Here is a 24565-nt window from a genome sequence, read left to right on the forward strand (position 1 = left end):
ACTCTACCACTTGAGCCATGACTCCAACTCTTTTTTGATTTTTTTTTTTTTTTGAGATAGGGGTTCATGTTTATGTCCAGGCCAGCATGAACTAGGATCCTCCTGTTTATACTTCCACATAGCTAGAATGACCAGGGCACACCACCACACCCAGCTTTTTATTGGTTGAGGTGGGGGGTCTCACTAACTTTTTGCCCAGCTGGCCTCAAACTGTGATTCTCTTGATATTTGCCTCCTGAACAGCTAGAATTACAGGCATGAGCTACCATATGTAGCTTTCATTTTGTTCTTGGGACAGCATCTTGCTACTACCTTTTGCCTGGGATGCCCTTGAATTTTCAATCTACCTGTCTGTGCTTCCCTGGTAGCTAGGATTATAGCTGTGTGCCACGACACCTGACTGAAAACACCTGTTGCTAAGAAAAGGAAGCTCCCCTTTAGTTCTAATTTGCTATGGGGTTTCATCTTGAATACATGTGACAAAAAATTAAATTGCTTTTCTGCATCTATAGAGAGAATTCTATTATGTGTTTCCTTCAATTTGTTGATATGGTGGATCATATTAATAGATTTTCACATGTTAAACTAAGCCTTGCATTTTAGGATAAATGTACATATCATACTCTTGAAATAATTAAGTGTACAACATTCCTGGGATGAAGGATACATTATTTTAATACATTTGATATACTGTATTTGATTTGCTAACATTTAGTAGAGAACTTTTTGCATTTATGTTTAATAGTTAAAATAGCCTATGTTTTCCTCATAATGTTTTTGTGAAATGTTCTTTTTTCAATACCCTGAAATATTTTGTATAAGAATAGAATTATCAGTTCCTTGTTTGTTTGATAAACCTAGTTAGTGAAACTATTTGAGCCTGATGTTTCCTGTGTAAGATTTTAAGTTTCCATTGGAAGTGTCATCTATAATTGGGGCTCACATTCTGGAATCCTGGTGTAATCCACACTTCTGAAATGTAGGGGATGCTGGGCTAAGAAACATGGACTTCCCCTTACCAAGAAAGATCTGGATACCAGTACTGCTGAGGGCTCAGCCCTGCTGACAAAAGAAGTCAATGCAGAGTCTTTACAGAGACCAGCAGAAACATGGCAGCTTATGGAATAAACACGTATTCCGAGGTGTTCCTGCCCTCCCACAAATCTTCTACAAACATCACCATTCATAGACTCATTGCATAAATACTAGCTCCAAACAAGGAACTCACATGGTATCTCACAATGGTAAACCCCAATGGTATATCAATGGGCCCAAGGTCCTAGAATTCGCCATGTGCCCCTCACTCAAAATCAGCTAGCTTTTTATAGTATGAAGCCACAGTCTGCACTGGATTGGTGGTAGTTCCAACTGGGACATAATCACTAGAAGATTAGAGTTCTTCTCTATAGAAGACAGTCTATGCCAGAAAATACCATTCTAAAACCCAAGGAGGTAGAAATAGGTGGAAACAGACCATCTCATGATTACATCTTAACCTCTTTAGGGGTTTTCTTGCTTCTAGCACTGTGACCTTGGGCCCAGTAGGTTTGAAGCTTCCAATATTCAAACATCGTAATGGTCCTATTAAATTGTAAACCAAGGCTGCTGTTCTGACTGTTTTGCATTTCTCACACTGCTCAATAGTCAGAAAAGATGACCAATCCTGATTATGAAGGGGAAATTGGTTTGTTGCTGCACAGTAAATAAAAAAGAACTATGGTGTAGCCCAGGGAACTTTCTGGGGGCACTTTTAATTTATATATAGACCCTTGCCCAATAGAATCAGCTGATAGAAAAATGTATCATTTCTCTAAAAACATGACCTTCAAGAAGTTTAGCTTAGAAGAAAAACAAAAAGAAAAGAAAAGAAAAAAACAACAAAAGAAGTTTGGCTTAAGGACACCCCCTGAATGTTAAACACACATCACTCGGACTCATTATCGTTAACCAGAATTTGGTCCTGTTGGAAAAAACAAAAAAATCACTCTGAGACCAGTCAGATTTTACAAAGTTTGTTGAATAAAAAAAGGTTCTAGAAAGGGATAGTATTTTAGATGAAAGTAGGTGCTATTGTTTGGATATAGTTTGAGTGTGCCCCCAAAAGGTTCATGTGTTGGAAGTTTAGTCTTAGTGTGGCAGTTAAGGAGAAGGAAGGGATCTTTAAGGGGCAGTCTAGTGGAAGGTTGTAGGTCATTGGGGGAGCTGTCCTGAAAAGGGATTAAGGTTGGCTTCATGGGATCCCTGAGTCGTTAGAGTGTGTGTTGGTATAAAAGCAAACCATGATCTCTGAATCTCTGTTTGTTTTTCTGTTTAGTGATGTGATCTCTCCCTCTTGCAGGCACTGCTGAGCAGAGATAATGCTGGCAGCTCCAAAAGGTTGTACCTCCAGAACTGTGAGCTAAATAGACCTCTTTCTTTATAAAATCAGTTTGCCTCAGTTATTTTGTTACAGTAATGTAAAACATACCAGTATAGATGGTTTAGAATTCCCCCACCTCCAACTGGATGAGCTGTGTTTATAACTAGAAAAACATGAACTGACCTTACAGAGACTACTTGATTGGTACAGTTGAGATTTGTCTTAATTGAGCATAATTTGGCAGCCTTCAGCATGAGATTGGCTGAGGGTTCTGCTGCTATGATTGGCTGAGGATCACATGCTTGGTTACTAGATTATACACTTATATTACTTACAACTTGCTTGCATGGCAAGCTGGGTTGCAGTTCACTGTATACAGAGGTCACTTTGGACCAAATTTAATCATCCAAATGCAGAGACTGAGTTAGGTCAAATTAAGAGTCCTATGGTCACAGTTGGCTTCAAGGGAGGCTGAGAAATGTTTTATATTTCAGGTTGCCATGTGTTTCCCTAAAATGGGTATCATTATAGAAACTGGAAAGGACAAATATCAAGAGATGATTAGTAGTTTATTCTACGGCTAGCAGGTAAGGGCATGAGGGGATGGGGTAGGAAAAAACAACAAATCATAACAAAATCTTTGCCTAGGTAGTGGATAGAATTTGTGAGTGGAATAAGAATATAGAAGACAGGAGAAAGATTTATGGGAGAAAATAAAGTAGACAAACAAAACGTTAATACAATTCTCTCTAGATAGTTCCTTGCCATGAGCCTTAGTCATCTTTTAGACTCTCCCCACCATTGTCTGTCCTCTAACATCTTTTTTGTTGTATTAAAGTTTTCAGTGTTTATCTGTGCACTCCTAAACATACTTAATTTTCATTAATATAGCTATCAGTATAAAATGTCATCTTTTTGTAGCTGACTTATAAGGCATTAAGAAAGCTTTCTACACTTTCACCTTCTGTGGTTGCTGTCCTTGGGCATGTAATTTCTGTATTGTCACAGAATATGCCACTTACGTATTAATTTGTCATCTTTTTCACCGACTTTGTCTTCAATCTCAGAAATACAATTAATTATAGCTAACAGTTTTGATAATCCTTTTGCCAACATTTCGACAGTCATCTTTTAGTTGGATGAAGTACATCTTCTAATAATTTCCTCAGGAAAGGGTCATGAGACTAATCTTCTCTGAGTTCTTATGTACATTTGCTGTGTAGAAAAGTACTGCCTCACATATCTATGATTCACGCCTTCTTTTTCAGAGATCTTTGGTTGATGTATCTCTGCTCTTTTCTAGTATGGAACATTCTGCAGGGAAGGCCAATGGCAACCTGATACTCTTGTACCTACAAGTGACTTAGTCTTTTTGGGTGGATGCTTATGGAATCTCTATTTTTCATAGTCCAACAGGTGTATTGGGTTATGTCTGTGGTGACATAAATTTCTCAGATGCATTGTAGGTCCTTATGATAATAGATTCAGATTTTTTATTGCATACACATTTTATTAATATTTTAAATATTTGCTATGTTTTATTTTACTCTTTGGTAAAATCAAATTATATATAAATATATGATCCATTGTTTATCTCCTGTATATATCTCTTTTTAAACATTTTTTCTTGAGAATGTCTCACTGTGTAGCCCAGGCTGGCCTTGAACTCACAGGCATGCACCACCAGGTCCAGCTCTGTATCATCTTCTTGGTAATCTTTTTAAAAATCTGTTTCTTTTCTTCTATTTCACTTTTGTTTTTTCTTATTTATATTTTCAGGCTTATTATTCTGCTTTCCATAGTGCATCTTGGAATCTAGTCTTCATGTCTAAATTATTGTGCATTTTTTTTTCCTTTCTTCATTGGGTTAGTTTATATTTCACAGTTTTGTTGGACCATGACTCATCTAACCTCCTCTAGTTCTGATTTATGATAGCTTTCTGAAGTGCAGCTGCTTCATAACAATTTTTAAGTTTCCTGTTGAAGTGTTGGTATGGCAACATTCTTCACTTCATGGCCATATTTTTTGATGAGTTTTATTCTCTTTGAGAATAAATTGGGAAATATATAAAATAGAAATTATTCTTCATGGGAATGAATATCATTGTGCCTTTCTGCTTTTAAAAGTGACCCTTCAAAATAACAAAACTGAGTGCTGTATTATTCAATATAAAGAATTACTTTTTTCTGGCAGTACTGGGGTTTGAACTCAGGGACTTATACTTGCTAGACAGGCACTTTTTTTTTAAATTTCCTTTATTCATATGTGCATACAATGTTTGGATCACTACTCTCCCCTCACCCCCTCCTCTCGCCCCACCCCCTCACTTCCAAGCAGATACTGTTTTGCCCTTATCTCTAATTTTGTTGTAGAGAGAGTATAAGCAATAATAGGAGGGAACAAGGGTTTTTGCTGGTTGAGATAAGGATAGCTACACAGGGAGATTTCCTAGTATTGCTTCCATGTACATATGTGTTACTTTCCAAGTTGATTCTTGTGGAACTAACCTTTTCTCTAATTCCTGGTCCCCTTCTCCTATTAGCCTCTGTTGCTTTAAAGTTTCTGCATTAGTTTCTTTAGGCAGGCACTCTTACTTGCACCACTCTGACACCCTTTGTTTGTGATGTGTTTTCTCCGAGATAAGATCTCAAGAACTATATTTTGCCTGGGGTTGGCTTCAAACTGCAAAGAATTACTTTTTGATTAGAATACATAAATATCAAGTAAAATATCAAGGTAAAAACCACTAAGTAACTAAAAGAAAAGTATATACTATTCAATTTTTCTAATATAAACGTTCTTTACTTCTAAAACTATTACGGTTGAACAAGGCACACCAAATTTTGATGAAATAGCTTCAGTTGCCTTGATTTGCTACAGACAGCTCATACAAGTTCCCAAGAGCCAACTGTTAATTTTCAGGGATGTCATGAGACTTTTGACATAAACTCAGCACTCAGATTAACTAACTGAGTTAAATTAAATCAGCACTCACTTCCTATTACTTTTTGTTAAATTTAAAGAGCCACAAATTCTTGGACTCTTCATAATGAGAAAAAGGGCACAGTTATAAGTTTTAATACCTTTTCTGAGAACGCACAAAGAAGGAAATATCAACAATCCTCTTTTGACTTAGACATGAAAGTGAAGTTTTTAGAAACTTAAGTTCACTATACAGATGTATATCAAGGCCAAAAAAGTATTCGTCAATGTGTCCAGTTGGAATTAGATTTTTTGGAAGTTCCTTTCACAGAATACAGCAACAGCTCTGAAGTGAGTTCTCTCAATGGCTCGGTTGTTAGAAATAAGATGTTTCTGGTGTAGAATAATCATCCCTTTTCTAAAACTGCAGAAAAGAGGGAATATTTTACCTTTATCTCATCTTAGACTGAGATTCATCTCGGAAAGCCTCAGAATATACAGATGTTTCTTTGCCCTGGAAGCCAGACAGAGCAGGAGGTTGTGGAAAATGGCTGTCTCAGCTGCCCAGGGATTGATCCCAAACACGATGTTTCTTTCAAGGCCCGAAAATCGACGGATGCTGTCAAACATGTGATTGTGAAAAATGAATGCACTGTTGATCTGAGACACTTTTCTCTTCCTCATTTCTTTTAGAAACTTGCCTTCATATGCATTCATTTCCTCTGTTGTGCTGAAGAGCACAGCAATGTCTTTGGGAGAATAGCCATTCCTCAAGAAAAACTGGCACTTCTCTGCTACATAGATCACCATATCCTCCAAGTCCATGAACCTAATTTCTAAGTTGCCTGAAACACCCTGAGCCCATTTAGGTTCATGGAATAAATCCAGGGACCCAGGAGGGATGTTGGGTGGAGGATTTCTTCTGACTTCCTGCATTACTTCTTTTAGGTAGTTGGCTATTTCATCTGCGTTGCGCACCACTCTGGTGAGCTCTTCTCTTGAATACTGGGCTGTGAAAGCAGGAAGGCCACTATCATGCATGTGACTGGTCTGAAAGTAGTCCAGAAAGATCCAGAGAATTCCTGGACAATTCTTTTCTCTTTGAGTGATGGCTTTTGCCTTGCTATACCAGTCTCCATCTTCACTACGGAAATTCTGGGCTTCATCAATGATGATGTGTTGAATCTCTCCAAAGTCATATTTCATGAAGGTTTTCCGGGTCACTGCCTGGCAGATGTTTTTATTCCTGGAAAAATGAAAATGACACACTGAGGGTTTCTGTAATTAAATGAAGGGAGAAGTTACTCTATGATGCTTGCATGAACACAGCATTGTAGTCACAGATAATTTTATCATGTAATTCTCAAGAATAAAGGCGTCTTAGGAGGAAAAATTAAACCCACATTAAAGAACACATGCAGTCATAAGACCCAACTACTTACTTGATCAAGTTCCTCAAAGGCTGGTTTTCACAAATGTAGAGAATGCTGTTTGTGTCACAGTGAAACATATTCCTGATCTTCTCCATGATCTTCACAGCCATGACTGTCTTCCCTGAGCCTGGCAAGCCATGGACAAATAATTCTCTGTTCTTGCGGAGGTTTTTGGAGAATATCTCATACTGCTGGGCTGTGAGAAGATTTAAAACCTCACAGCCAAGCTGGTCACTGAGGAAGGATCTGAAGCCAAGCAAGACAATCACGAGGGCCTGCAGCAAGGCTTCCATCTGCTGGGCATCTGCCAGGTGATAGGACCAGGGGTAATCCATCACAGAGCCTGACTCCTCCATAAACTCAGCATTGCTCTGGGGATTCAGGTGGAGGACCTTGGTCATGACACACACCTTCCCGGTGTAGCCACCCATGTTCACCAGCTTCTGCTTCAAAGTAAAGGCAGTGTGGATGCAGTAGTCCTGCCCCTCTGCATCCTGTCCCTCAAAAACAGTGAAGAGGGTAGGGGGGCTGTTCTGTGCAATCAGCAGAGCATCACAGATGACTCCCTGCTTCTCTTGCAAGTTCAGATCCACAGCCCAGCTTCTAGAGAAGATCAGAGTTCCCCAGGAGAAAGATAGCATTTGCTGGTTTATTAATTCCTCCAGTCCTTCATGCTGGGAACACAGCTCCTTCCAGAGAGCTTCAGGAGTATATCGCAAGTGACCTGGTGACACTAGACACCGGGATAATAGAGAAGATTTGAAAAATGTGCTTGTGTCATTTTGTATGAATCATATTACATTTACAAGGAAGAATAAAGCCCCCATGATCTACTCCTCTGGTTCACCTCTCTTTAACCCATACCCATGACCATGGTTGTCTTTCCTGAGCCTGGAAAACCCTGGACAAACACATCTGGTGAACTGAATGAGGTTGCCCTTTTGTTATCTTATGGAGAGCAGAGGGCACCAACTAAAATGGAATTATTGAGCCCAAGGAATAAAAACCATGTGTAGCTATTACTCTTGCACCTCACAATTCTTATGGTTCAATGTTTAAAACCCTTTCCGATAAGCAATGGTTAAAAGATATTTGATATTAAATCAACTATCTGAAAGTAAACTAAGGCAGTCCTACCATATTAATTATGTGGTCCTTGATATGTGTTTAGACATATTTAGGACATTTCTTTATCATATTCTACTGTCAGATCTCACATTTAATGTGTTCAATGTATGAAGTTAACCAAACTGATTTCTTCCTCTAGAAACCTATACTTCTTTTCTAAGTAGGAGTGCCTAGACAAAAACCTGCTAAAAAATGTTTAGTCTGGGGGAGAAGTGTAACCTCACATTGTCTCTGATCTTGAATTATTTTGAACTATTCCTTGGACCCTTGTGACATGTCCTCACTAGCCTCTTTCAAGAAATTACTCATGATTTCTCTGTGTTTTTATACTCTTCCAGGTGAATGCTTGGGTTCTTTTTACAGCGATAATTCCTCCATTCCTTACAAGCTAATCAGAGGTGGTCAACTATTCCAAGTGACCACAGTCTAATGTGTTTGGGCCTCATCCCTGGGAAATATATCTTCTAAGTTCCTGGGGGAGCGGGGGAGTTTGGATATCTTCATATTTAACTATCTTCTCTGATATTTCTGATAACCAGTCAGATTTCACTACCACCCAGAGGTTTGTGGCCTTGTCATCTTACACACTTGGAGTTGCAATGAGTCTTTCATGGCTACTTTTTAACACATGTATTAATTTATCTCTCTCTTTCCTAATGTAAAAACTGGCTGTTTTTTAGTACCTGGAAATAAATGCTGTTGGAGGGTGGCTTTGTGTTCCAGACCTTTCCTAGAATACACCGGCCTGCAGCGTGGAGGGCTGTCAGATAGACTCAGCTGAGATTCAAAAGCTTCGACCAACTCTGAAAGAAGAAAAGAACTAACTACAACAACTAGCCTATGTGATTGTGTCCCTTGATACTGAATAGAACCAACAAGGCAATGTCTAAATCTCATTTCACTTGATCATGAAGTCAGACACTTCATCCTCTCCTTGTGAAGGTTTCTAAAGTTCTACCATTAAGAGACCTGCTTTTCAAAATATATAGACAGCATACTGCTTTGCTGCTCAAGCTGGCCTTAAACTTGCAATCATCCTGCCTCTACCTCCCCAGTGCTGGGATTACAGGCATACACTATCACACCTTCCCTTTTTTTTTTTTGGTGGTACTGGGGTTTGAACTCTGGGACTCACTAGGCAGGTGTTCTACCACTTGAGCCACTCTGCCAGCCCTCAATTCTTTTTTTTTGAATCTTGAATGGTGTTTCCTCACTCAATAAAATGATCCCTCTTCTATGCTCGAATAGTTCTTTGCATAAACTATTGTGAAATTTAACATGGTCTCTTTTTAAATTCTAATCATCATGTTTTCTTTCCCTGAATCTTCACTGACTTCAACCTCAATATACCTCCCCCAGTGCTGGCCCTTGCCTCCCAAAGCTGGTCTCATGCTAAATTGAGATTATTATGAAGAAAATTCCAATTAGAAGATTTAAAATAATACATATTAAGTGAGGAATCTATTCCTAATTTTCCCCTTACTTCTTTGGCTGGAAATCAACATTCACAAAATATTTGATTTTTGGCTTCTCTTCATCCAGTACAACTTTCCTGTATCCAAAATACATGGAGACCTAGGAAAGTAAATTTTAATGGTTCAAGGAGCTCAAAGTCACAGAGAATGAAGCCCACTAAGAGGAAGTAAAGAAGTAGGGAAGGAGGAGTTTTCTGCCTCTTACCTGGGTCATCATCTACCATCATGCCTACCCATTCCTCAGGTGTCAGGCTATAGACGCCTTTCTTCTTCTCCACCATCCATGAAATGGGAGCTTTTTGAAATACCACACAGCAGAATGGGTCCACTTTGATCGCACAGAGATAACTGTGTAACTTTCCCATAAGAAACACATCAATAACTTTGGTCTTATAGGACACCTGTGCTTTAGAAGAGCAAAAATGGACAACGGGCAACTTGGAAATTGCTTCTTCTATCACTCTTCGCAAAGAGTCAGGGTCAACAATATCTTTTGGGCATCCCTGGACTTTCTTGGTCTTATCTTTCACTCCAATAAAAAGATAGCCTCCCTCAGCATTTGCAAATGCAGGGATGTACTTTGGAATTTCTTTTTTGATATATTTCTCAATGTGGTCTGTATTGAATTGTTTAAACTCTATAGATTGAGACTCAGGAAAAGGCATGATTTTATCATATTCAAACCTGTCTCTTTGGAAGAACTGAAAAGCAGGACATGATTCAGAGAAGTTCTCATGGACAGCTTTTGGAATTTTACTAGGTAGAGATCCTTCATTGACCAGGCTACATTTTATACTGTCTTTCTTGGTCTTCAGGAAATCAAATGCCTTTCTTGAGTCCATGGAAAGCGTAGAGGTGCCAGATCTATAGCAGAGCGAAGCACTCAGGCTACAAATACGGGGCTTGGACGAACCATCTTCAGACAAAGGACCACTGCTCCAAGATTTAACAAAAATGTAAAAATGCTTCCCTTCTTGCTTGTTCTCAAAGAAAGCCTGCAAATCTAAAGATGGAAAAAAGTCTCTCAGAGATTGTTCCACGTCCAATCCCATCTCCACAGGATGCTCATCCGTATTTGTCATTTCCATCTTAATCACTCCTCCTCCTGAGTTTAATAGGGCACAAGCTGCCTGCAAAATACTCTCCTTCTGCTTTTTCAGAGGGTTCTGCAGCTTTATTCTATTTCCTTCACCAAGAGTCACTTTTCCCACATTGATGACCAAGTCGGGGTGAGATGGTTCCACTATCAGGGCACAAGGATTTGTCTGCATGCTGATCCTGCAGCTGAAATTATTAGAACATTTGTTTCACTTTTATTCAGAAACTAATCCCTCTGAATACACAACTCACTCATCCATTCAATCTGTGCTAAGATGTTCTGGGTCAACACAGTAGGCCAGCAAGTTAGTCAGGGATAGTCTCTTCTCTTTAGGAGCTGATCAACAGGGGCTAATTAAATGTGTGTGAAAGGGATGTAGGAGGGGAAACTTATGGAAGGGGCATCTGAACTAATCTGGAGACCGTGGATTAATTAAGACTCTCAGGATGAGGCGACATTTAAGCCAAGATCTCACAGATGCACTGGAATTGACTGGGTGAAGCCACCAGATTGAGACAAAGCAGTAGGAGGGGTCACCCAAGGCAGGTGTGTATGTGGCCTGAGACTCCCCCTCTAGACAGTTCCCAATGAAAATCAATGTTAGGGGATAAATTAAGGAAGAACACTTTGAAAGGAAACTGCAAAGAGGACTGAGTGTGAAAAACCAGAGACAGGAAAAATAAAACCCTAAGATGGTATTAAGGAAATCTAGAGCAAGACCACCTGTTGAGTTTGTAAGGTGTCTAATATTGCTTATAGGTGAACACTGCAGTGTTATCAGATTTAGTAAAGAAAAGTAATTGGTGACTTTGAAAAATGCTGTTCAGCCAACCTGGCAGTGAGCACCAGGAAGCAATATGCCAGGGGTTGAGGTCTTAGAGACTAGGGTCAATGGACAGGGCTTAATCTGCAATTCTACCTTTTAATATTATTATATTAGCTTAGATATTTAGTATTTCTAACCCTATTTGTTTGCCAATAAAGCAGGGTGTATCTACCTTAATATAACTATCAGTAAGAGGATTAAATGAGAGAATTTCCTCCAAGGACTTAACACTATGCTTTGGTCCACAGATGTTTAGTAAATGAACCCATGTTGATTGTCACTATGTTGCACTGGGTTGGGGAATGAATTTGAGGGGGTGCAGAAATAGTGTTATCAAGGATAGACAACTTGTCTACTATATCCAGCTACAAAGGGCACAAAATACAGGTATCTGGAGGAGGAAAAGAAGTTGAAGGTCATTTTTTCTTTTAAGATGGGAAAGGCCTGAAAATATTTGACATGGATGAGAAAGAGCCAGTAGGGCAGTAAAAATTTAAAGATGTAGGAGGAAGGTGGGGTGATTGAAATAATGAAAGTCCTGGAAAGACAGGTAGGGAAAAGAATGTGATGAAGGTCAGGAGGAGGGAAAAAGGAAACGACTAGCACAGGTGAAGGTGATGTATAATTTTGGTGGGAGGCAGTTGAGGGGCTACGTTTTTTGTGCCTTCTCTTTTCAGTTTCTCTCTCATTCACTCTCTCTCTTTGGTGGTACTGGAGTTTAAACTCAGGACTCACACTTGAACAAGTGTTCTAGCATTGGAATCACATCCCTAATCCTTTTTGCTTTGTTATTTTTCAGATAGGGTCTAGTGTGTGTTGTCCAGGGCTGACCTCAGACTGTGATCCTCCTACCTATGCCTAGTAGTGGGGATCACTTGCACACACCACCTCACTCACCTTGTTGGTTGAGATGGGATCTGGGGAAATTTTTGCTTGGCTGCCCCTGAACTGTGACTTTCCAGATCTCCACTTCCTGAGTAGCTGGGATTACAAGTGTAAGCCACTAATACCTGGCTTCTCTTTTGTCTTTGAATTGGAAAATAAAGCCACCCTCTGAGAAAAGGCACTCAGAGTGAAGACAGCAGGAGAAACACATTTTAATAGAGTGGGAAAAGTTTGAAACAGATGCTATAGAGAACAAGATGAGTATGTGATAGGGAATAAAGGATGAACATACAACAGAAAATTAATATAGCAGGTAAAATGAGTAAGTCATGTCTTTATGTATCAACATACATAAATTTACAAAGCATAGTGATGAGTTTAAAAAACAAGATTCAAGAATGGCATGTACATTTGTGGAGAGTGGATTAGGAAAAGCCTAGGAGAACTGGATATAAACAAGGTGAGATGCGGCTTAATTGCTTTCTCTGTAGGCCGAGATAGGCACAGTCCCGGCCACAAACAAAAAGCAGAACAGCTGCTTTTTTTTTTTTTTTTTTTTTTCATTTTTCTTTTATTATTCATATGTGCATACAAGGCTTGGTTCATTTCTCCCCCCTGCCCCACCCCCTCCCTTACCACCCACTCCACCCCCTCCCGCTCCCCCCCTCAATACCCAGCAGAAACTATTTTGCCCTTATCTCTAATTTTGTTGTAGAGAGAGTATAAGCAATAATAGGAAGGAACAAGGGGTTTTGCTGGTTGAGATAAGGATAGCTATACAGGGCATTGACTCACATTGATTTCCTGTGCGTGGGTGTTACCTTCTAGGTTAATTCTTTTTGATCTAACCTTTTCTCTAGTTCCTGGTCCCCTTTTCCTATTGGCCTCAGTTGCTTTAAGGTATCTGCTTTAGTTTCTCTGCATTAAGGGCAACAAATGCTAGCTAGTTTTTTAGGTGTCTTACCTATCCTCACCCCTCCCTTGTGTGCACTCGCTTTTATCATGTGCTCAAAGTCCAATCCCCTTGTTGTGTTTGCCCTTGATCTAATGTCCACATATGAGGGAGAACATACGATTTTTGGTCTTTTGGGCCAGGCTAACCTCACTCAGAATGATGTTCTCCAATTCCATCCATTTACCAGCGAATGATAACATTTCGTTCTTCTTCATGGCTGCATAAAATTCCATTGTGTATAGATACCACATTTTCTTAATCCATTCGTCAGTGCTGGGGCATCTTGGCTGTTTCCATAACTTGGCTATTATTCCCCCGCATCCTCGCCAACACCTGTTGTTGGTGGTGTTGCTGATGATGGCTATTCTAACAGGGGTGAGGTGGAATCTTAGTGTGGTTTTAATTTGCATTTCCTTTATTGCTAGAGATGGTGAGCATTTTTTCATGAGAACAGCTGCTTTTTCAGAGAAGCAGGAACACAGGTTTCTCCTGTTACAATGTCACACCCCTCCTCGAGAGCCTCTGCTCCACCCTGTTTACTGCGGTTTATAAAAGGCCTGCTGAAGGAGAGCTGGGGGCTTTTTGCTTTTTGCCTTTGGCTTTTGGTTTGGAGGGCTTTTGGGGCTTGGGGTGTTTTGGGCTTTGGCTTTGGGCTTTTTGGTGTGGGAAGCTTTTGGAAGGGAAAAGAATTACAGAAGGGAAAAGAATTGTTAAAGGGAAATTGCTGAAGGGAAAAGAGGGGTTGATAGAAGTCTGCACTGAGAGCTCTAACATAGGCCCTAGAGAAGAAAGCCAAAGAAAGAACTTTAACATAGGCTTTAGAAGCTAGAGAAAAGCCAAAGAGAACATGGGACAGTGCAAGATAGAGGACCAGAGACTTGGCAAGTCTGAGCACCGAGGCTTTAAGAAAGCAAAAGAGAGAATGCTGAAGAAAAGCTGCAAGCCTGGGGCAAAGACGTTAAGAGCGATTAAGCTAAAAGAAAACATGGGACAAGCGAGTCTCAGGAAAGAGGTTTTAAGCAAGGTTTTACAGAAGACTTTAGAAGCAAGGTTTTAAAGAGCTGTAGGGAGTAAGGTTTTAAAGAATAAAAGAGAAAAGAAGCATTAGGGTTGGGCGTCTCCACCTGAGCACTCAGCACACTTGACCCCACTGTCTATCCTGTGCCTTTTCTAAATCTCCAGTCACCCCCAGTTAACCCCAGTTAGGTTCAATAACAATCAGGAGCGAGAGAGAAAGCTCGCTCCTGTTAGGAAAATGCCACACGTTGCACACAAAGGAGGCTCATGAGAGTTATCTCATGTCCAAAAATTTAATAAGCAGGCTGGCTGGCCAAGAAAAGGAAAAGAAAAATGGGGCAGCGCTTCTCTCGGCGGGTCTGGCCTTAAGTAGCATTTGGGAGAAGCAAGGTCTAGAGGTGGGCAAAGGAAGGTGGCGGGAGAAAAGGAACAGGGGGCTTTGTTCTGCAAGGGGTGAAACCACATGCGGCTTAGGCTGCAGAAGAGGCAGTTCCCATCATTCCCCCATTTTTTGTTTAATAATGATGAAGGTAGGGGCTGAGGATCAGGAATTGGGGTGAAGCATTGGTCTCTCTAGCTGCTTCCTGCTGGCAGGAGGCTTTGTATGGGGCAGGATCCTCAGGCTCTGTGGCATCCCGGATGGGGCCTTCACAGTAGTTTTTCCAGGTGGTTTTGGAGAGGTTGATATTCCTGGAGGTACAACTGGTTAAATTTTTGATTAGCAGGAACAGACATGTAGAATGATACAAAGGAGGAAGCTTAAGAATAGTAGAGCAAGAAATATAGGCATTAGGATGGGCATTAGCCAGGAGAACCACTGTAAAATGTTCCCTAGAGGGTTTTAAGAGTCCATTCCTTAAGAGGTGCTGCCACTGGGGGATCCATTGAGCCTGATGGCAGTGGGTGTCATAAGAATGACCAGATGAGGGCTGGTCCATTGAAGTCCCAGTGGAGAGAGTAGAAAATCTTTCAGGAGAAAAAGATCTCCTGGTTTAACAGAAATTGTTATAGGGTGGGGCAGGATCTGGTCTGTATGCTCTTTGAGAAGTTTCCTGAGAAGATTAAGATAAGGCAGGTAGTTAGCCAGAGGAGCAGAGTCTGTTGGAGGCAAGTTTTCTAAGAGAAATGGGTGGCCATATATTATTTAAGACCCAAATAGGAATATTAGGAGGAGCCTAAAAGGTGTCTTGCTAAGGGACTGCATACCTAGGGATCTAAATTTTGTAAAATCCTATAACTCCCAGGAAAGCTCTAAGCCGTTTTTATGGTATGGAAGTGGGAAATGGAGGATTGGGTTGATTTACTCATGACTCAGGGAGTGAGTCTATCCTTTTAAGAATACACCTAGGTAGGTGACCTGAGGGAGACATAACTAAGCCTTCTCCTTAGAGACTTTGTATTCCTGGAGGCCAGAAAGTTTTAAAAGGGACTCAGTTGCATTGCAGATAAAGGGCTCTGTGGCTCTGCATTGAAGAAGGGTGGCCTCTGGGTAGTGTCATCTAATAAGCCTCTGGTTAGGGCCTGTCCACAAAGATGAGGGCTGTCTTTAAATTCTTGTGGCAAGACTGACCAGGTCAGTTGTTATGAAGTGTTTGTGGGACCTTTAAAGGCAAATAGAGGCTGACTGTCAGGATGCAGGTTAAATGGAACACTTTTGGATAAAAGAAAGATTTAGCTCATCATTTTACATAAACTGACACTTTTAACTCTGTAAATGTTTGTACCATATTTAGATAAAGTCTAGATATTGAACACAGTTATAAGGTGGTCATTTAAGAGACTGTTGCATGAGCAAATATATAAATGAACTCTGATTTAGTAGTTCTTAAAGTTTGACAAGATCCACAGAAAACACAAATAATTTTTTTGATAAAGTCTATTTCTATAACGGTCTTTTGTAGTTGCTACTCAGAGTAGAACAATGTTAAGATAACCTTGTTATTTTATAGACATAGAGAATTTGATTTTAGTTTGACATGACCCTGAAAATATTTTAGGTAACTCTTAGATTATATTTAACTTTAACTTTATTATATATTGAAGTTTTTTATTATATACTTTTAAAACTTACTCAGACCTTTATATAACATATTAAGCCCTTTGATGGCTTGCCTTTATCTCTCCTATTTGAAACAATATTTAGGACAAACCCTTCTTTATAAAATCCTTTTTTATCTAAAAACAATTTTTTAACTTCTTAAAAAATACATTCATTACCGATTTATATCTCCTTTAGTTGTTTATTTTGTAACTTGTATTTTAAAATTATTTTTTATAAGAATTTTAAGTTTATTATAGGAGCTGAAGTAACTAATTAGTAGTCTTTGTTTTTAAGGAATTTATGATAGGCAAAAGACCTCATCTTCCCTCAGGCTTGAGGGTATATTGTTTTGGGTGTGGAAATTGTGAGGGATTTTTGAGTTTTATTTGAATAGGGAGGGCCATCAAGGCTCGCCCTACACTCATTTTATCAGTTTACATTGTAGGACCTATTTGTTTGTGAAGGAGGGGGCAGCAGAAAAAGCTGCCTGGGGAAGGAGAATTTGAGTTTTAGTTGAGATAGTAAATCTTGTCCCAGCAGGGACATTGGAGTTTTAGGTACTATGAGGAAAGGGTGACAGAAAAGGAGGTCTCCCCAAGAGCAGGCCAGAGGCCTGGTAAACTAGCGCTCTAGGGGCTTACCAGATTTGTCCTGAATGATAACCTAGTCATTGGAGGGGGGACCGGGAGAGAAAGATAAGACAGAGAAATGGGCTCCACTGTATAGGAGGAAAATGACCTTTAGCTTTTCTACCACTATGACTACCCTAAGGCTCCAAGAAGTGGAGCGTGGACAGGAGGCCATCAATCCATGGGAAGTGGCACCTCGCCTTCCATCTGGAGACGGGGCACTTAGACCTCCAGTGGTTACCTTTGCAGAGAGGGCAGGGTCCCAGTTGGGGGTCTCCGGGGCTGTCCCCCCTTAAGCATTCTCTGCAGAAGTGCCCCTCGTCTCCACCATGGTTGCAAGTTCAGGATACAGGCCCCAGTCAGGTGGGGACAGCAATGAGGTCATGTCTCTTATCTTTTTCTCTGTTAGTAATGTCCCAGTTTTAATATACATATATGGCTAGTTGTATTAGTTGATCCAATGACTTTTTTTCCTTTAGCCATAGACTGAGTTTTTGACAAATATCAGGGGCTGACTGTTAGAAATTTATCTTTGAGGAGAACCTCTCTCACCTGTGACTCTGGGTCCATCATGGTATGTTTTCTGATAGCCTCTTTAAGATGTTGTAGTAAGGTAAGGGGATTTTCTTTTAGGGCATTGCTGTAAAGCAAAGTTGTTATTTTACCTTGGCACCTGACACTCTGGAGAGCAGGTCTTTGAACTGTTTTGGGCCTCAGTTTCCTCATTTAAAGAATGAGGAAACTGGTCTAGGTTAAACTACTTTTTTCATTATGAAATGGCTGACGTGGCATTAATGACAGTTATCTTTTTATTATTATTATTATTATTATTATTTTTGATTTAGTGATGTTGGGGAATTGAACACAGGGCTTTGTACATGCTGGGCAGACATTTTTCCATTGAGCTACTTCTTTAGCCTCAAATATTTGTCTTTGGCTGTGTTGGATTTGAACTCAGGGCTTTATGTCTGTAAAGTGGCACTCTATTGCTTGAGTTATATCATTAGTCCCTTTTAGTGTGGATCAGTTAAGGGGACTGTCTGTGTCCCTGTAGGTAGGTGTATTTATTTTTTTATTTCTAGGTGTCACTAGTATTGGGGCTTACTGTAAATGGTAATAATTTTTAACCTGAGTGGCCTGGGCCAGAACCCATTGTATTTTTAATGAGACAAGAGTCTGGTCTAGTAGAAGCATAATATCCTTTCATGTTAATTGAAAAGTTTGGATCACAGAGGTAAAGGCTTGAATGTATTTGTTTGGGCATCAGTATAGCTGTTTAGATGTTTTTAAATTTTTCTTAGATCTGATAGCTGGAAGGAGACATAGACTGGCCCTCTTTTTACCAAAGCTCTAATTGGAGTATGGTATTGTAATTAAAGGAACCCTGTGAAGGCCACTTCTCTTGGTCACCCAAGGCGTATTAATTGTGGCCAGGCCTCAGTACAAAGCTTTTAACATCTACCAGCCAAAACACTGGAAGATGCAGGTCCCATCTAGAAAGAACAAAGCATTAGGATCCTGCGTTTTAGCTAACAGCAGGCAGCCTCTTTAATAAAGGTGATCCTTTTTAACAAAGAAATAAATCATTTGTAAAGTTAGAGAAGGGCATTCAGAGGACATTTTGGGCCAATAACAGTACCATATGGGACAACTAGTGTTAATATTTGGAGGAAAAATTTATGTTAAGGCCAAAAGTATAGAAAATTTTAAATGAGAAGTTTAGAGACCACAGTAATGTGTTATTTTGGGACTATAACCTTGAGTTAACAATTGGCTTACAAGGGCTGCCTAGGCCTGATCCTGCAGCCTGTCGCCCTTCCCCCCTTTCTGTGTACTCTGTGCACATTTATTCTAGGGGAAGTGGCAGCGGGCTGCAGGCATTGCCACATGTGGCTGGTGGCCCAGGATGTGCTGGGTCCTCTCTATGGGCTTTTTTTTTTTTAGCTATGGCAGGCGTTTTTGCTGTGTCCAGGAGCCGGCATCCTGTGCACTAGCACATCCGTTTGCTTTCCCTCCTCCCCTTGTGGGGGCAGAGTTAGGGCGTGAGTGTGGCAGCCTCAGTTTTGTAAGCACTTTTGTAAAGCAGCTGATTCAAAGTTACTTTAGACTGAGAAGCCTGGCAAACTAGTTGGAATAATTTAAGTCATAAGGTACCATGTTACAGGTTTTTCATGGGAGGCAGGGTCCCAGTAAGCCCAGGGAGGAGCAGGCAGACAGAGACAGAGGACATGTGGTGAGACCATGGAGGAGGCAGAAAAGGTGTCCTGACATCTTAGGTAAGGGAGGGGAAGGCAGAGCCTGGAGGCATGACACACGCCTGAGGGATTAGCCATCACCTGTGTCTCTAGGTTGCTCCCATCGATTGGTACTGGAACATTTTTAGCAACATGAAACCTCTATTCTCCAGTAGCTGCCTCAGGAAAAAGGGACATTAGACTGGAGGGGGGAAAGAGAAGCAGTTGTCAGATGCCAAAATTAAACAGGATTCTGCCAATGTAGCATGAGGTGTACTAAATAAACTTGGAGCTTGGTCTCAGCCCACAGGGAGGGAGCATGAGCTCCTCAGAGCTGGAATCGCTGTGAGGCCAGAGTTGGCAAGGAGTGGCTTGTTTAACTCCATGATGGGAAAGTTTTTCAGGAAGATAGCAACAGACAAGCAGTGTGAGCAGCACAAGTCTGCTTACATGGGAAGGAAGAGGTTTGGGAGAGGATTTGGTTTGTTGGCAGGGTTGAAGGAAGAGAAGGTTTTAGAGTCAGGGATGTTAATTGGGGTTTTTATGGCCAGAGGACTGGGGCAGGGGAGCAAGAGGTGCAGAGAGAAGGCTTAGAGTGGAGATAAGAGAAGGCCTGGACATAGGGAATCTTCTTTCATTTTCCAGTGCATTCACAGAAGGTGTAGAGATCCCTGAGAATGTTAGGGTCGAGTGTGCCATCTAGTGGCCAGTTAGAGTCATTGTCTAATTGGTATTGTGGCCAAGCCTGATTGTAAAGAAAAACGAGGTTTTTTGCCTTTAGATCAGGTGAGAGCCATAGGGGCTCGAGGTTGGACAGCAGACAGCCCAAAGGGGTGTCTGAGGGAATTTTGGAAGGTCCAGCCCCCATGATGAGACCCTGTCCAAGGAAGAATATGGCAGGTGTCCCTGAGATATTCCTTTCCTGGATGAAACAGAGAAGTGGAGGGACCTCAAGGGAACGTCTTCACTGAGAGGATTGCCCACGCCTCAGGAACCCAGTTCCTGAGCTGAGTGAGTCGGGACCTAGTACTAGGATTTCCAGAGAGAGAGAGAGAGAGAGAGAGAGAGCTCTCAGCAAGGGAGGACTGAGGAAATCAGCCGGTGGTGGGTGAGTTACAGGAAGCGCACTGACCTTGAGGAGGTTCCCTGTGAGCAAGAGTGGCAATGACAGCACTAGTCTAGGAACAGGGATCCCGGCAAAGCAGCTCAGATCCCAGTGAATTTATCCAGGCTTAAGGAAGGCAGCTCCCAGCTATGAGGGCCTGAATTTACTGACTGAGAGAGCAAGGTCGATGCCAGAAGCTCACCTGTTCCCGGCCAATGCACCAAATGTTAGGAAAATGCCACACATTGCACACAAAGGAGGCTCACAAGAGTTATCTCATGTCCAGAAGTTTAATAAGCAGGCTGGCTGGCAGAGAAAAGGAAAAGAAAAATGGCACAGCAGCTTCTCTCGGTGGGTCTGGCCTTAAGTAGCATTTGGGAGAAGCAAGGTCTAGAGGCGGGCAAAGGAAGGTGGTGGGAGGTAAGGAACAGGGGGCTCTGTTCTGCAAGGGGTGAAACGAGCTGCGGCTTAGGCTGCAGAAGAGACAGTTCTTATCATTCCCGGTGAGCTTTGTTTTGTAAGGAGTGAAACCAGCTGCAGCTTAGGCTGCAAAAGAGGCAGTTCCCATCAGCTCCAACAAGGGAGCATTAAAAAGCATTTAGATTAAAATTTTAAAGACAAAACTATAATAAATGTTTATGAATCTATATGTACAGTAAAAGGATACAAACTTAATAAGGATATAACCAGTTTCTAACAGTCCTGAAAAAAAAGAGGTTGGAGGATTAAGAAGCCTTTAACTATAGTATATATGTAACTCTGTAAATCCAAAGCGAGAGAGAGAGACCTGTCCCAAACATAGCAAGATGACAAATCCATTAAGTCTCAGAGGTGGGTGGGACATGAGTTTGTTATTTTATTCTCTTTTCAATCTTGAATTATTACACTATTTTTTAAAAATCATCCACCCCCAAAAGTTAAAAGGGTAGTGAGGGAAGGATATGATTTTAGCATGGAAGTCACTGAAGTACAAATTATGCATTTGAAGATGGTTAGGACAGGGAGTGAAGGTGGCAGGGATCTGATGGGCAGGGACAAAGTAAAAAGCTCAATGGGCTATGGGACTGAATAAAGGAAAATAAAAGAAAAGAGTAAACCTTGAGATAAAAAGAAATTCGGATAGATCATCAAGATTAAGAGTTGAGGCCAGGTTTGGTGGTACACAGCTGTAATCCCAGCTACTTTGGAGCCAATGATATGGGGACCCTATCTGAAAAATAAAAAGGATGAGGACATGGCTCAAGTGGTATAGCACTTGCCTAGCAAGTTCAAGGCCCTGAGTTCAATCTTCAGTACACACACACACACACACACAAAAGATTGAGTTGTTTAAAAAGATTTATACAACCAACGATTAACCAGCATCATTATTTGAAAAAAAAAATCAGTGAATTCCAAAGCCATCTTAAAATCCATAGGGATATACAGAGCCAAAAAAGCATCCTCTCACAGCCTTATTTTCCTTTCCTACAAAGCTCCACCTAAAGATTTGAAATTGCAGTCCTTCCTCATTTGTAGGTGCTATTAATTCTGGACAGAAGAGTCAGATGTGGACACAGCTGACAGGAGAGAGATGACTGAGCAGTGAGGACAGTTAGAAGACATTTGTTAGACAAACAGAAGACGGGCACATCCATAACCTTACTCTTTTGTCTTTCCAGACCTGTGCATTGAAATTTGTTTCTCACCACTCTTCGACATTCCAAGGCCACCAAAAAATCCTTCTCAAGTTATTTGCAAAATATTTCTTTTAACACATGGGGAGTTCAAAGATAAATATTTTCTTTTCTCAGCATGATTTAATGTCACAGGTTATAGTCTTTCTCTCCTAACTGTATTCAAAAGTCACCCCATCCATCTCTTTAGGGTTTTTTTTTTTTTGGCTAACAGAAAACGCTCCGGAAACTCTTATCATTTCTCTTAGAGTCTAAGGAAATTGTAGCCTGTGCCATTTGCAGATTCTTTGTAAGGTAGCGATATTGCTCCACCTACATTTGGAGACCTACTTAAAATTGAACTAAGTGAATAAGAAATTGTGAATTCTGGAAGCTTACCAAAGAACTTTAAAAATAAAAGCACCTTGTTCCGTTGGGTTTGCAGGATAACTCTCAAACTGTTAAATGTATTCAGAGTTTCCACCAACACAGTGAAGAACCTCCACCTGCAGTCTCCTTCCACCAAAGTCAGCCCTGAAGGACCTAAAAGGCAGAAAGATAAGCAGAGGGATGCAGCAGAGTTCAGGACTTGAGACCCACACTTCTGCAGTTCAAATCCCAGCCCGCCATTTCTAAGCTGTGTGGTTTTGGGGCTATTTACTCAACCTCTCTGTGTCTAAGCAAAATAGTGATAGCAATTTTGTTATTAAAAAAACAGTTGTGAGAGGTAAATGAGGTAATATTTGTAAAGCCTTTTAAATAAAGCCACATAACATAAAGGAAATCTATCCTGGAATTTGATGGATGAATGGAAGCAGAATATCCCTAAATCCAGACAACAGGGGTGCCACTGAGAAGAGCCTGTGAGACGTCCCTGGAACAATGGGTCTTTGTTAGTAAGTAGCCAGCACAGGTCTCTGAGAATATTGGAGAGAGGTGATCTTCCTGTCCCTTACATTGCTGTGGAAATCATTGCAGGTGTGTAGGAGGTCAAATCAGGGCTGCACACATTGCCAGGTGAGCACTGAAGGTAAGTAACAGTGGGGACTGGCTAGCCTCTGGCAGGAACTGAACAGAAAGGGAAGTGGTTTGTGACAGAAGACCCATCTGGGGAAAATGAAACCATAGACCTCTTTACTCTTTGCCAGTAGCTTCTACTTCTCTGTGGTTTACAGCTCTGCTTGGGTGAGAGACATTTGTATTAGACTGAAAAGCACAGAGAGATAGATAAAGAGATGGCTCAACGCCAGCACAGGTTTATTCAGGACAAGAAACCTGCAGAGGGGGTCTCCAGACTGGGGGGTTTTATAGGAGAGGAAAAATCTGGTAAAGGGTGGGGGGAATTTTTCCGTTGCGGCTTGGCCATTGTCCTTTGCTGGGGTGGTCAAGAAACTGGGTCTTAGGTTCTGGCACAGGTGCTGGGAAACAGGACTTTTCCATTGCGGGCGGGGGATTGGGGGAGTCGTCTCCACCGGAGTCAAACAACTCTAAGGGTCAAGCAGTGTTTAAGATGGCCTAAGTGATGTCAAGTTGAGACCTAACAATTTGCTCATTTCTCCCTTCTTCTAAATGATTAAGCTTTCGCAGGCTAATGGTAATTCTAATTCCGCCTTTCAGCTCCTAAATTAATTTATACAGGTTGTTCCCTCCCATCTGCAGGATCCCCTCCAAGTGCACCTGGCACTGAGAGCCCCGCAGGCTCCGCCTCCGCAGAAACCTGGGCTCCCGGCGCCAGGCGGGTCCCGGCGCTGGGCTGTAGGAGGGGGACACAGGCGAGGCCCGCCCGGGACCCAGCGCCCCCGCCACCGAGCAAGCTAGTGGGCCTCGCAGGCGGGCGAGAAACGCAGTGTCGCCCTGGCTCGGGGACCGCTCCTACCGCAAGCTGTCTGCTGGAACCTGCCGGGTCGGGGATCTGGCGGACAACTGTCGGGGTCTGCCGACCGGCTGGAATTCTAAAGACCCGAGCAAAGGAGCCAGGACCCTCTCTTACCCTTTGCAGCTCCGCTCTGGCAAGCTCAAAGTCCCTTCGCGGTTAACTGGAGGCGCCAACCGCAGGTCCTTTTATCTCAGGGTTGGCTCCACCCCGTGCTTCCGGCCGGGACAAACGCGAGCCAATGGGAGCGCCTAGGAAAAGCAAGGCCAAGTGCAGCGGCGCGCGCTTATCGCCCCAGCAGAGGCTGGAGTCGGGGTGGTTTATGTGGGGGGAGGTGCGGAGTTGGGGGTGGCAGGATGTTGTCACAGGTCCGCCTGGGCAAAAGCCAGATCCTCTCCGAAAACCAAAAGGAAAAAAAAAAATTTGCAAAAAAACCCAGATCTACAGGTTTTCCCCAGGCCCACGGGCTCCGTAGCTCCAGGCCGGGGAAGGCCTACCCTTCCCCGGGAACCCCACCTTCCGGAACCCCGTCCAGAGTCTGGCCTCGCTCTCACCCCGAGTTTCACCCATCCTGAATGCACTAATTGCTTCAGATCCCAAGCTGGAGATCCCTCCATACCGCCCCGGAAGGTAGGCCTGGAGACAGGTGCAAGGATCTGAGCCTATCCTCAGTTCCAAACTCCCGACTCTCGCTCCTCCCCCCAAATGCTGCAGGGCTGCGGATGGGCGCGCTGGACTCCAGTTTGTGTAGCCCGGGCAGGGATCCGCGGGTCCCGCTCCAGCATTTGGGACCGGCGGTGGCTGGTGAGCTGCGCTCTGGTCAACCATGGTTAACTGTCAGGCTGCTGGCATTAGGGGAAAACGAAACTGCTTTCGGATTAGCTGCCCGGCTGCAGATTGTTGGAATCACTCCTAAATCCTGCTTTGC

General features: G+C 42.0%; 1 protein-coding gene across 5 annotated transcripts; it reads right to left on the minus strand.

Annotated features, from left to right (window-relative positions):
• Positions 1-652: 652 nt before the first annotated feature.
• Positions 653-24331, minus strand: LOC109696759 (schlafen family member 13-like). Of its 5 annotated transcripts, none has more exons than XM_074046254.1 (6): positions 23755-24263; positions 22189-22307; positions 9524-10602; positions 8527-8646; positions 6725-7448; positions 653-6528 (listed from the first exon to the last, which is right to left on the minus strand). In XM_074046254.1, the coding sequence occupies exons 3-6, from the start codon at positions 10587-10589 to the stop codon at positions 5739-5741; spliced, it is 2700 nt and encodes an 899-aa protein (XP_073902355.1). In that variant the 5' UTR covers positions 10590-10602; positions 22189-22307; positions 23755-24263; the 3' UTR covers positions 653-5738. The 5 variants fall into 5 exon arrangements, with proteins under 5 accessions (XP_073902355.1, XP_073902354.1, XP_073902356.1 ...); XM_074046253.1 differs by having other exon boundaries at positions 22164-22307; positions 23755-24262; XM_074046255.1 differs by having other exon boundaries at positions 9524-10321; positions 23755-24259.
• Between the last annotated feature and the right edge of the window lie 234 nt (positions 24332-24565).

Source organism: Castor canadensis, chromosome 11, assembly GCF_047511655.1.
Source record: "Castor canadensis chromosome 11, mCasCan1.hap1v2, whole genome shotgun sequence".
NCBI classification, from domain to species: Eukaryota; Metazoa; Chordata; class Mammalia; order Rodentia; family Castoridae; genus Castor; species Castor canadensis.